Source organism: Urocitellus parryii, chromosome 4 (assembly GCF_045843805.1).
Source record: "Urocitellus parryii isolate mUroPar1 chromosome 4, mUroPar1.hap1, whole genome shotgun sequence".
NCBI classification, from domain to species: domain Eukaryota; kingdom Metazoa; phylum Chordata; class Mammalia; order Rodentia; family Sciuridae; genus Urocitellus; species Urocitellus parryii.
Genome location: NC_135534.1, coordinates 90,023,773 through 90,037,041, shown reverse-complemented (window position 1 = coordinate 90,037,041; position 13,269 = coordinate 90,023,773). Strand labels below are relative to the sequence as shown.

At 37.9% G+C, this 13,269-nt stretch overlaps 1 protein-coding gene across 5 annotated transcripts in view; it reads left to right on the top strand.

Annotated features, from left to right (window-relative positions):
• Positions 1-2,244: 2,244 nt before the first annotated feature.
• Trpc6 (transient receptor potential cation channel subfamily C member 6) overlaps positions 2,245-13,269 on the top strand; it is a 115,879-nt gene continuing 104,854 nt past the window's right edge. For all 5 annotated transcript variants that reach the window (XM_026392479.2, XM_026392477.2, XM_026392478.2 and 2 more), the window contains exon 1: positions 2,245-2,417. In XM_026392479.2, the coding sequence (XP_026248264.1) occupies positions 2,245-2,417 (173 nt within the window). The remainder of the gene's footprint in view (positions 2,418-13,269) is intronic.

Sequence of the window (13,269 nt, the reverse complement as noted above, 5' to 3'; positions counted from 1 at the left end):
CATAATTCTCTCAGAATCCTCTAATCCCTTTACACCACCATCTCCCTCTAGGGAGCTCCATAGATGCCCTGGTTTTATTGGTCTAGAACCCACTGTACTTCAAATAACAGAAAAAAAGGATGTCTTATTTTGCCAAATAATAAATTGATGTAACCTTATAAGTTTACTGTAAAAATTTTTTCAGTGTGAAGGTTGCTATGTGTAAATGAAAAACAGTGTTATGAGAAAAAGCACAAACAGCTCAAACAACTATAACAACAAAATAAATTCTGTCTCAATTTTTTAAAGACTAACACTTAACTAACACCATACATGTTTTCTAACTTTGCTTTAACTTACAGAATTTGAGCCAAGTAGAAAACATTTGAACGTTATATTTCCCTACTAAATTGTTTCCTATATATGGTGTTCTCAGATTACCTCAGCACTATTTAAATAAAACATTTATTAACCAATTCATTCAAATCTCAGAGCTGTTGAGTACTTACAGATAAGTTTCCATAAGCCAATAAATTTCAAGTGGAGTATTTTATTGCTGGGTAAAGTGACCAGGAAATAGAATAAAATCATAGCTCCATGTGTTGAGAAATAAAAAAAGAAAGCTCTTAAATTAAGAATAAACAACTTCAGAAAGATCTAGGTTAGTTTTTCAAGGAAAATGTCTTTTTAGTGTCCAAGAAGTTTTCTTTTTCTTTTATACTTCATCCCTCTTTCATCCATCCACCCATTCCACACACCTGTATCAATCACAGGGCTAGACCCTCAGGGTTTTCCTCTCTGAGCTTTGATTCTTGATGTATTGGCAAAGTAAAACTTTCTAAATTTGCACTCCCCACCCCTTTGCTCACCCATCCATTTCATTGCATACCTGTTCACTGGAAGCAAAGATACCTTAGGTTTTCATACACTAACTTTCTTCAATCCAGTTATAATGTGCTTCTAACATTTTTGTGGCTGGCCACATGTATGTCTCAAGTAGTACCTTCTTGGGGAAGCCTCTTACAACCACATAATCTGAAGTAGTCAGCCACCAGTTAACAAAACATCAACCTGTCTTATTTTCATTGTGCCCTTGTTTCTGATATTTTCTTATGTGCTTCTTTAATCTCTCCCCCCCCCCCCCGCCCCATGAAATCTCTATGAGCACAGACAGGTGTCTTCATTGTTTCTGAATCCTAGAACAGTGCTGGGCATACAGTGGTTTTCATTAAATATTAGTGAATAAATGAATGGATTCCGAATTGATTGACCCTGTTTTTCACTACTATGGACACTGATTCATTCATAATGAGAATTTCTCACATATATGCAGATTATGGGAATTTTAAGTGATGACTTAAAACGGTTTTGAAATATGAGAAACAGCTGTCCGAGAAGAATTCCATCATTCACAGTGATGGAAGGATTCTTCTCCCAAGGATGTAAGAAAATGCTTTTCCTATTTTTGTTGGTTTGCTCAGAAACTGGGAACATCTGGCGTTGAGAATATAGAGTTGTTCATTTTAGAGTAGAGTCTTAGTAACTTCGGGGATTGGGAGTAGGAGCAAAAATGCCCTAAGAAAATGAAGGCAATATGGAGGAAGGGGAGACTCCATGCCCCTTTTATAAAACTGGTCCTTTGTTTCTAAATCGAGTATTACTTAGGGGAAGCTTCCTAGAAAGTCCTCAGTCGGTGTTGTTACTAAATAAGCAGACTCTGGCAGCAGTACCCCCTCCCCCAGAGCGCTTGTCTGGCTCCGCCTAGTTTAGGTTTATTCAGACCCTGGAAGTTGTAGTTGCAGGACCGGCTTTGACTGCTTTCTAGAACGCCCTTCTGATCCCTTTAAAGGTGGGGATCATGACGGAGGATGCGGGGGAAGAAGGCGGGAGCCGAGGGTTGGAGGCTCGCGGTTGACATAGTAACTTCAGCTTGGTTTCTCTTGCTCTTGGTTCTCAGGCTCCGTAGCCACCCTCGGCCCCTCCTGTGCACTCTGTCCCGGCGCCCTGCCCGCCTCCCAGTGAGGTCCGCTCAGCCAGAAGAGCTCAGTTCAAGGTCCCCTTTGCGCCCCCCTCACCAGTGACTTCTCCTTCGCGCGAAGCCCAGACTGCTAGGCGTTTGCATCCTCTGCCTCATCCTTGTCCCTTAGGCATCGGTTTGTCCCGGACCAGTTCGGCAGTTAAAGGGGCCTCAAGGTACCAGGTTCCTGTTGGAACTGCGGACCCCTCCTCCTGGAACAGGGCCCAGGCCAGTGGAGCGTTCTTGCCATGAACCAGAACCCTGCCTTCGTGCCCCGGCGGGGCGGCTCTCCTTCGGCGGCGGCTGCCGGAGCCGGCGCGCGGCGGAACGAAAGCCAGGACTATCTGCTCATGGACTCGGAACTGGGAGATGAAGACTGCCCGCAGCTCCCGCTGCCTCCCTACGGCTACTACCCCTGCTTGTAAGTGCGGATAGCCAGGCGGGGCGGGCTCGGGGTGCACCGCCGGAGGCTGTACGCTCAAAGGAGTGTAAGAGCCAGGTCCGCGCGCGCGCTTGAACTCGCGTGTGTGCCTCTAAGGATTGGTGACTGCAGCTCCGCGCGAGCCAGGTCTGGGTCCTCAGCGAGTAGAGTGGTAAAGGCGGCTCTGGGTTTGGTCTTGGTGAGCATGTAGGGGTCTGTTTGCTCAGAAGATGATACAGCAGAGTGCCAACCGCATTACAGGTGATCAGGTAGCTGGTCAATTTCTTCATCGTGGGTAACTTTGCGCCCCCAACAGATTCAGTATTGCTGCGCAACAGGCATGATTGAATAGGGGGCTGATTCAACTGTGCGGGGGGGGGGGGGGCGTGACAGTCTATGTGGGAGAAGTGACTAAACTCTAAGGGTCTTTGGAGCTGACTTGATGTGTGCAGGGGAACTCCAGAACCCCAGCGCGGGCGCTCTCCCAAGTTGTGCGTCTCAGCCCTTCTGGCGGTGCACACATCTTTGGGGCAATCAGCCAGCCAGAAAGTTCGGAAGTGTGAGTGTAAAGGGTAGACCTGCCTTTTAGCCCCCAGACATCCTCCTGTCCATTCTGGGCGTTGGGGTTAAGCCAGGGAAATAGAACCAATCGGGCTTTTGCATTGGCGGTGCGAAGCTTTTACCGAGGGCGTCAGAGGAGATGAGTCTGTTAAGAGTGCGGATCCAGAGACCCCCGAAATGTAGGAGGGAGGACGTTTGGGTCCTTTATAGTGGCCTCTGAGTAACTGCAAACCTTTAAGTATCTGAACTTTGGGGAGGGAGGGGTTGTGGGCGGGCAGAGGGTGGAATGGAGGACAAGAAAAGTCCTCACTTTCCCACAGGCTATGTGACTGACCATGCCTGCAGCTGGCAGACAGCATTTCTGCCTCTTTGCCCCTTTGATGTATTGGTTAGGTCAATTTCCTGCCCTGTCACATCCATCCGCAAGCTGTTTCCCGAGAAAAGCGGTTCTCATACATTTGAATCAAATGGGGTATAATTTCTCCTTTTCCCAAGTGTACAGGTTGCAGAATCACATTGGTTATACAGACACGTATATACATACAGAAATACTAGTGTCTATTTTATTCTGCTGCCCTTCTTATCCCAAGATCATTGTATTGTCATGAGCAACTAATAAAAATAAATAAATAAATGAAAAAAAAAAGAGAACACTTTACAGGTGATTAGTGAGGAAATTTCAAAGTATATAGAGAACTTTAAAGAATCATTATCTTTTTCACCTTATATTCAGTCTCCCTTTTTCTCAGAATTTAAACTTAGTTAATATTTTAATATCTATTCCTCCAAATAAATAAACAGTATTCATACACACAAAAAAAAGAGAGAAAAAAGAAAAGAAAGAAAAGCGGTTCTCACCTCTGTAAACAGCTCTAGGTTGGAGGGACCTTTCAGCCCGATGGTCTGGCAGACCCTCGGGTGGATGGGCATACCTTTCAGCGTTGGTCAGTGCTGCCAGAGTCAAAGCCAGCTGTGAGTCCCTTGTGCAGTACGAACTGAACCCCAGGAGACGGGACCTCTAATTTTTCTCCAAGATGAAAGAAAATAGTTGGAACTGGTTCCATTCATCCATGTGCTGTACAGTTGTAAGCGTTCACCACAATTTATCCTTTCTTTCCTTTTTAAAAAGATAAAAGTCACATAGCGAAGAATTCACCCATTTTAAATTGTACAGTTCAGTTTTGTTTAATTCATCCCATTAAGTTTGGGAATCATCGCCAATATCTAATTCCAGGACATTTTCATCATCCCCAAAACAAAATTTATACTTGGTGTTAAATTAGAAAATATTTCTAAACCTCATCATATAGAATTTTTGAACCTTAATGGACATAAGAATTTCCTGGAGATTTTGTTTAAATGCAGATTCTGAATCTCTGCATCAGAAATTGTGCCTTTCTAACAATTGTTCAGGTGACATCAGGCTGATATCCATGGACTACATTCTAAACTGGCAAGAAGATACATACCAAGAAAAAAATAGAAAACCAAATCTTGTATATTAGGAATGCAGCGCTTCTTGCTTTGAAAATATATATCTAAAACATAGATGGACTTTTAAAATTGGGTTTAAATTGAGTTCTACTAAGCCTCAGTGTTGTATGCTTGGTAACATTACTTGTTGAGTTAACTCAGTGACTTAACACTGTTGGTCCTTCCTTCCTTCCTTCCTTCCTTCCTTCCTTCCTTCCTTCCTTCCTTCCTTCCTGTCTTTTCTTCTTTCATAAAAAAGTAGATTATCTCATGAAAGAACCTTTTCTTTTTTTATTTTATAATCTCTATTGTCACTTGTTTCTGTGTCTGTGGGAAAGAATGGTTTGATTTTAAAAACTTGTGGTTGTAAGAATAAATAATTCATCCCAAGTTCTCCTGAAAACTTTCCCCAGTGATTTCTTCAAATGTGGCTTACTGCTTAATTGAATTATATATATATATAATTGTCTACAATTTCTCTCCTTTAGTTCAGGAATCCCACACTATCCTTAAAAGTATAGAACTGATAGAGGAATGAACGGAAATATTTTAAAGTGCTTCAATTCAATTCATGGTACTCTCTGTGTCAGGTTTAATGTACTATAATACATTTAAGTGTGAACCATGTTCCAGAATTAGAACTCGGTGTTATCTGAATCTATTATTGCCCAAAGTTTCTATAGATACCTTTCATCAACTGTTTTCTTTGATCAGGATTTTATTTTATTTTTCAGGTGAATAATCAAGTAACTAAAAACTTTTAACCAATAGACTACAATCTATGATGTATGAGAAAAAGTTAAAGAAAATTCCTTTCTTCTGGTAAAAAAGTATAAATAAACTCTCCCATATGTATTTAGCTTGTGATTTAAGCAATTGTGCATATTATTTGTAATAGTGGCAATCAGCAATTACTTTAGATACAGTATGACTGTTTTCTCAAGTCATGGAGATTTTCCCTTAGAAGATTCAAATCGTTGTAAACTGTCATTTCTATGGCATAAATACTGTGACTCTTGTTAAAATATTGTTTCACAGTTCACTTCTATAGGAAGATTTTAACATTTTTGGAATTTTTGTACTGGAAATTGTAGTAAATTGTCTTGTTTGAGAGTAATTACATATTCTCAGGTCTGAATAGGATAAAATAACATTTTGAAATGATGCTTAGAAGAAGAATCTCTCATGTTCTTTTATTCCAACTTTCAGTTGCAAATATACTCCATTATAATCAATTTTTAAATGATGATTAGCAGGAAAAGTTCAAGTCCTGCTAAAGTCCCAGGAGGTATATCAAAGTTCCTTTATTTAAAATTTAAAAAATATAACTCTAGACTATTACTTTTGAACATGATAAAAAATCTCAGACATATCCACTAAGGACTTCTAAAAGAAGAAGAAATGAAACAGTCCTACTGAACTTTTACTTGGGAAGAACTAATTGATTAATTTTGAAAAATTAATCAGTAAATTAAAGGTCTGGCAATATAGTAGACTAAGATAATTAAAAATAAAACTTGTGATTATAAACACCAAGAAATACTGGTGTTTCTGGATAAAATATTTTAAATGATTTAAAAACTTTGCTTAATTTTCAAAAACTAAAGGGAGTACCATGTGCAAGAGCATAATAGTTAAAATCCAGAGTGTAGATTGTGAAGGGATGCTGTGGCCAGTCTGGGAAGTAAGAGGCCTCAGTGACTAAGGCACTTGGGGTCTTATATCCATATGAGACAAAAAGAAGGTAAGGCCTTGTTTTCAAATGGAGCAGAGAGCTGGAACTGAGACATTGCTTGCATAAAACTAGAACCATATTCTATTGAAGAGTTAGGCTAGAAAATTATGCCCACCAGCACAGAGGGAGATCAAGAAACTACTAGTAAGAAGAAAAAAAAAAAACTTCCCTGGAGAATTTTGTTTTAGGGTTTATATGCACATGCCATGTGAGGTTTTAATTTTTTTTTTTTAACTAGACCTAGAAAATCTCAAACTAAAAACTACCCTTGGGACTCCTAGAAGAGTAAAACACAAAGCATGATGAAAGAAACATCCCAACCATGTAGACGGCTTAGAATTTTCATGAATAAAACAAGCCCTGCTAAAGATATATTCACTGTAATCAATGACAAAATACAAGGAAACAGTCCACAAAGTCAGTGGACAATACAATCCATGTGTGTGTCAACGTAAGGTATAACATCACTGTTGGATCCTTAGCGACTTGAGATAATGTAACAACATGAAAGGGAATATAAAATAAATATGTATAAAAGTGCTGACAATATAAAAAAATATAAAACCCTAAGAAAAAGAGTTGCCTTAAAAAATAGACAAAGAGAACATTTATAAATGAAAAATATAATTATTAAAGTAGGGAAAAAACTCAATGGAAGGATTAAAATGCAGATTAGACATAGCATAACTGATGATAATGTGAAAAATGCAGAGACATAGAGAAATAGAAGATATAAATATTGTTAAGAGTTATGAAATTGGAAGGTAGGGTTTCCAAAAGAAGAATGGAGGAAATGTATCATTTGAATAGATAATGGGTGATTTTCTAGAAATGATAAATTCTCATGTTCATAAAGTACAATAATATTAGTGTGTACATAAAAAGAAACCATTTAAACATATCATTTAAATTTCAGAACATCCAACAAAGATGAAAGGAAATATTAAAAATTAACCAAAACACAGGGACTTGGAAATATTTAAAATGGAAATACACTCATATGTATTTTGATATACAGATTATATCATGTGTAGCTTTCAAGAACTATGGTTTTTCTTTTGCATAGAAGCATTCTTTATTGATGTAGAATTGTATGCAAAATCAGTGTTCCAGGTTGATAGGGTTGCTTTAAATGTGGATGTGGACAAACAACTTTACAGGGTTATATCACTGAATCACAGTCCTAGGAGAAACCAAGAACCTTAATTCAATTCCCCATTTCACATAATGAAAACAAACAATTTTTTTTAAAAAAAGATGTCATGGATCTTTTAAAATTTTTATTGACTTCAAGGGGCTTTTGGATAACCTGAAATCCATTTATAGACCTTTAGACCCAGATTTCAACGTTCTGATTTAAGAGAGATACAGTAACCTAATATTAGAAACCACTGATGAATAAAATTCACAAAACACAGCCTTCTTTATTCCAAGCAAAATAAACTCAGTCTTGAACACATTTATGTATTAAATAAGGGAATGAAAAATTCAAACTGTAGGCTAAAAATTTTTTCTGACATTAATTGCTGAGAGAACACACTGCTCTCTTAAGAAAGTTTAAGGTTGAAGTTTGAGTATAGCCTCAGATCTATGAATCATATTAAATTATTTTATACTTTTTATCTCTCTCTTACTTTTTTTGGTAATTATGTTTTCTTAAAACATCTGAGTCACATTTTTTATGCTTGTTTGTTTGCGTATCTAGCCACATCCCAATAGAATGTAAATTTCCAGAGGTGGAGGCATCCTTCATCCATCTCCTGTACTTACCAAACATAGGAAAGAGAAGGTTTTAATTGATTTGCACCTCAGCAAAGATATGTTACTCCTTCTTAATATTTGTTCTAATAAGGAATAAAGTGGTGCTAGCTTCTTTAAAAGAGTAACATCTGGTTCCTCTCAGGTAAAAGGAAGATTGTCTATACAAAAAGATATATTCTTATATTCCAGCTGCCAGTCACTACAATTTGCTTTCTTCTGGGGAATCTTTCACTACTTACTATTGCCACCAACATGCCACCTTTTAGCACTGTAGTCCTGGGCTCATCCCTTGAAGTCTCCCATGCACTCCTGAGATGAGCCTGTATCTTCGCCAGGACCTGCTACCTATGCAGGGATACCCAAAGGGAGTAGATGGGAAAAACTCATGGCTGGCTATCTCTGCTCTTCTATCTCATTTTGGAGCCTTGAAGCCTCTTAAAAAGAACTGATGCTGGCCTATCCCCATTCCTGCCTCACCTCCTCAGACCATCCTCAGTGGATTTGTCCCTCCATAACACCATTGCAGATAAAGGAGAAATAACTTTTCCCCTTTTGTCTTCAATGTGAGATCTGACTTTCAAACTCTATTTCTTTCTTTAGGGTCTCCTTCTTTCCTTTGTGTTCATTCATTGAATCAAAGACCCCACTTAACCACAGACGTGTGGTTTTGCTTGCTGACTCTGAAGGTGTAGTTACATCAGAGCATGACAGCCCAGCAGCAGTATAGAGGATTTCCAAATAAAAGCAAAGTTCTCATTTTCTTACAAGATATAGTCATCAAATTATAAATAAAACCAATAAAAAATCATAATACCATGATTTTAATACATATGTAGTAGTTTAGAATTCAATGAAAGTCTCAATATCCATTATGTCCTCTGAAATAATTTATATAACCCTAAAGTCAAGACCTGGCCTTTGGTCCAGATAAATGTGGCATCTATCATTGGAAAAATACAATTCTCAAAATTAAAAAACTCAATGGATGAATTAAAACAGATTATACATAGGAAAATTGATAATACCTAAAATTCAGATACTTAAAACTAGAAAATGTAAACATTATTTGAAGGTTAAAGGTTTGCATTTTGGAAGCTGCTTCCCAGGAGAAAAAACAAATGTAAAAACTGCCTTTGATAAAAATGCTTTGATTTCCATTCTTTATTTAGGAATCAACATCTCCCCCAGCCACTTGGATTAATGGTGGTTTTCTTATAATTGACTCTCTTGGAGGTCTGTGTTCTACAGGATAGAAACCACCCATTTTGTTTCTAGACCTTCCCTGACTTGAAGCAATCATGTCCACTGGAAACAAATGATGACATGACACATATTTTTAGGGTGCCGACATTGTAGGTTGTCGAGTGATTGCCAGATGTGTTTAAATGCTCACATTTATTCTGTAGCAGAATGTTTGTTTATCTCTAAGAAGACATTGCATAATTTTTTTCTTTAGACAGCTATGTTCCCTGAGTTATAAGAAGTAACTTCATAAGGCAATTCATCTTTTAGAGAGCAAAAATCATAAAAGGAAAACATTTTCTTGAGTCCATTCTTCTTTTCCTCCCTTTCATAAAAAATGCTAAATGTAATTGGATCCAGTTGGATAAAATTACCACTTGTGATTGCTCTTTGTTTTATAATCTTCTGCTAGCTTTCAGTGTATGAAGAAATGCTCATCTATATGCCAAATTTCAATTAAACTTTGGCATCTAAAATTTGGTATGCTACTCAAGACTCTTTAAGACATTGGGATTGACTGAATCACATTCCTTACAGAATGCCCGGTGGAGCAGCATATTAAAATCAGTGTTACAGATACCCAAACAACCTGCATGGTTATAGCATAACTGTTCTCTACCAATTCAGCTAAGTCAGCTCCAACAAAGCAGAGAAATAATGTTAGCTAGAATTGTACACAGTTCAACGTAAGTTGCTGTTTCTGCAGAGAATGAATCTAAAATATGTACATGTATTCGGGGCAACTAACATTTTTTGAATATCCACTCTGTAGCAGTCCTTTTCTAGTTGTCATACAAACATAATTTGCTCTTGAGAGCAGCCACTTTCCTATTTTGTAATGTCCACTTTATAAATAAGAGTGTTAAAATTTATAGATGTTAGGCAACATGCAGGTTACATAGCTGGTAAATTGTTGTCAAGTTGGAAAAACCATCTCAATGCAGACTGTCTGGCATACACAGAGGCCTGAAAGTTTGTACTGGATCCCCTTACCCTCTCAGCATTCCATATGATCATGCTGTTACCAGGCACTGCTAGATAAGGTGGGTTGTGCTCTTAGAAAGTATACAATTATTCCTTCCTCCTCTCTCTTCCCGCAGATATTTGGGAAACCACCCATTGGCCCTGATACACTGTTCTGAGGTCTCTATGCTGTGCTCATTATGTCTGCATTATACTCTGGGTGGGGGGAGGATACCAGAAAAAAAGTTATGAATAGCAGTACTGAGAGTGTTTAATCCTCATTTTGTCTTTTATTGAAAGCTTAAACATCTTTGAAGGTTATTCTACTTCTTTCATTAGTTCATTAATCTGTTTATTCATATAGCTCTGTTGGCTTTATATGATTATGTTCAGTAATAACAAAAATAGATTTGTTGGGGGCTTCTATGTTTTAGGCCTTCTCTAAGTACTTTATAGATATTCATTCATTTAATCCTTATTTAAAAACCTATGAGATATGTACTTTTATACCCTAATTTTTCTGACAAGCAATAAAAATGTCACAGAAATAGCAGGGTAACTTGTCTCTCAATGTTACACAGCTAGTAGTTGGCAAAAATGGAAAGGAACAAAAGATTCTGTTTCATCATTTATCTCAATAAACAGTGAAAGAAGGGTTTGAAAAATTGCCAGGCTTTGTCACCAAAAAACAATTATGACAGGCTGGGCTTGTAGCTCAGTGGAAGAGTGCTTGCCTAGTATTTGTAAGGCACTGGGTTTGATTCTTAGCATCATATATAAATAAATAAAATAAAGGTCCATTGACAATTAAAAAATATTAAAAAAAATCCCTCACCAAAACAATAATGAGTATCCTAAACATTTTACCAAAGATCCACAAACTGATCATGGCTCTTTAAAGATTATCAAAACCAAAGCTTTCTTTTACTCTTCATTTCTGTCATGTGGATGAAAGTGCTTCTATGCTATAATGCAGGTCGTATTAGAGAAACAGACTCAAAATATAGTATGAAACTGAAGGTTTCATTGTAGTATTTGCATAGATTTAAAAAGAATGTTTCTTGGTATCGCATTCTAAAACACTCAGGGTCACTCCAGGGTCACATATAAAACTGGGCCATGCAAAATAACCACACAAGAGACAGAGATACATTTTTCTTTGGGGGTGCTGTGACTGCTCCTCTGACCTTAAGGATCCACACAAAGAGAGAGGGAGCACGTGCTGACCCCTTTTATTGAGGCAAGGGGTCAGGTTTCAAGGGGCTGAGTCTAGCTTCATGATGTCTGCTGTAAGCAGATTGACTGACATCTAGGAAGGTCACACCCAAAGTCAAAGCAAGAGAAGAGGACACACAAAGGGCGTTTCCATGGAACATTCTATCCCAAAGAGGGCAAGGGGGTATATCACATAGGAACAGGTGAGCATAGCTCGACCCACAGAGCTGCAGGAAGGCATGCCCATGCATGAAGGCACATTTGGCTTCATTTTTACTACCCTCAAGATGGGGGCTACCGTCTACAGTCACTTAAAAGTAGCCAGATCATCGGGGATGCCGACAGTGCCTCAAACCCATCAGGAGAGAAAAACGCTGGTCACATGACATGGCAGCCTCCCACAGTGTGGTATTTATCTGGAAGTGTATATTGCTAGATATACGTGGGTAGTCATGTTGCCCTTGATGCCTGTTCATGGCAGGGTTCATGTTTCAGGGACAGCAGCTCTGGTTTCCAGCACAGGGAGAGTTGTCCTGACATGTGGATCAGTTCAGATCCCTCACACAAAACCAAAAAGAGTCTTTTTCATGGGAATAGCTAATGAAATTATCTTGAGAGAATTATAATAAGAATTGAAAATGGCAAGATTTCTAAAGTTGACTTATTTAATCCTTATAAAAAACCTATGAGATATGTACTTTTATACCTTAATTTTACTGACAAGAAATAAAAAAAACACAGAAATAGCAGGGTAAGTTGTCTCTCAATGTTACACGATGTTGAACTTATGGGTAAAACTCATTTTTGTTATTACTATGTTAACCTTCTTGGAACAGAATTTTGGACTGAGTAAATTGGATGGTGGCAGGGGTTGCTTAAGAAAAGCTGATATTTGGGTGGTGCTAGAGTTCCCATATTTACTTAGAGGAATGGTTTGTGCAGTATCCCTTTCCTTGGAGAGGTATTCAGGGCCAGACACTATTCCGTTATTCCATCCTGAAGGATTCATTAATTTATTTTCAACAAACATTTGCTTAGGTTCCTTTAATGTACTAGGCACTGTGTTTGAAAACTATGAACACATTATTTCATCAAATCTAAGTTTTGATTAGTTGTAAATAGCCATCATGATATTTTATGGACCTTCAAGAAACAAGCACATACACACACACAAGAAGAAGGAGAAAACGTGGGGGTTATTATCCATTAAACTATATTTAAGGTTATTATTTTATGTCTACCAAAATGGCTCTTTACATTAAATTAGATATAGATCTGGGTCATATATGTGTGTATTTATACATATATACATATAATACTCCTATACATATAAAAAGAAAATATAAACAAAATAAATTTGTTACAGTATTACTCAACTCTTCTACATTCAAAGGTGTTCTCTTTTGAGTCATTTTTCATCTTGGAATCTTCACTGCCAAGGTTTTCCCACACACTGTGGGAAAAACGGACACTGGTAACGATGTATTCCTCTGTGACCAACGAAATACTGGTGATGATGAATTTCTTTTTTTTTTTTTTTGGCTCCTCCTCCTCCTCCTCCTCTTCTTCTTCTCCCTTTTGTACTAGGGATTGAACCCAGAGGACTTAACCCTGAGCCCTTTTTAGTATTTTATTTAAAGACAAGGTCTCACTGAGTTGCTTAGGGATTTGCTAAGTTACTGAGGTTGGCTTTGAACTTGTGGTCTTCCTGCCTCAGCATCTGGAGTCTCTGGGATTACAGGTGTGCACCACCACATCCAGCTGGTGATGATATATTTATTTAAAGAATTCAAAGAACCCATAATATATTAAAACCCTTTTTTTGGTGTTAGGCAATTAAACTGACCTTACAAGTATATGGAGCTAGCTTATTCTGACTAACAGTTCCAGAATGCTTCTAAA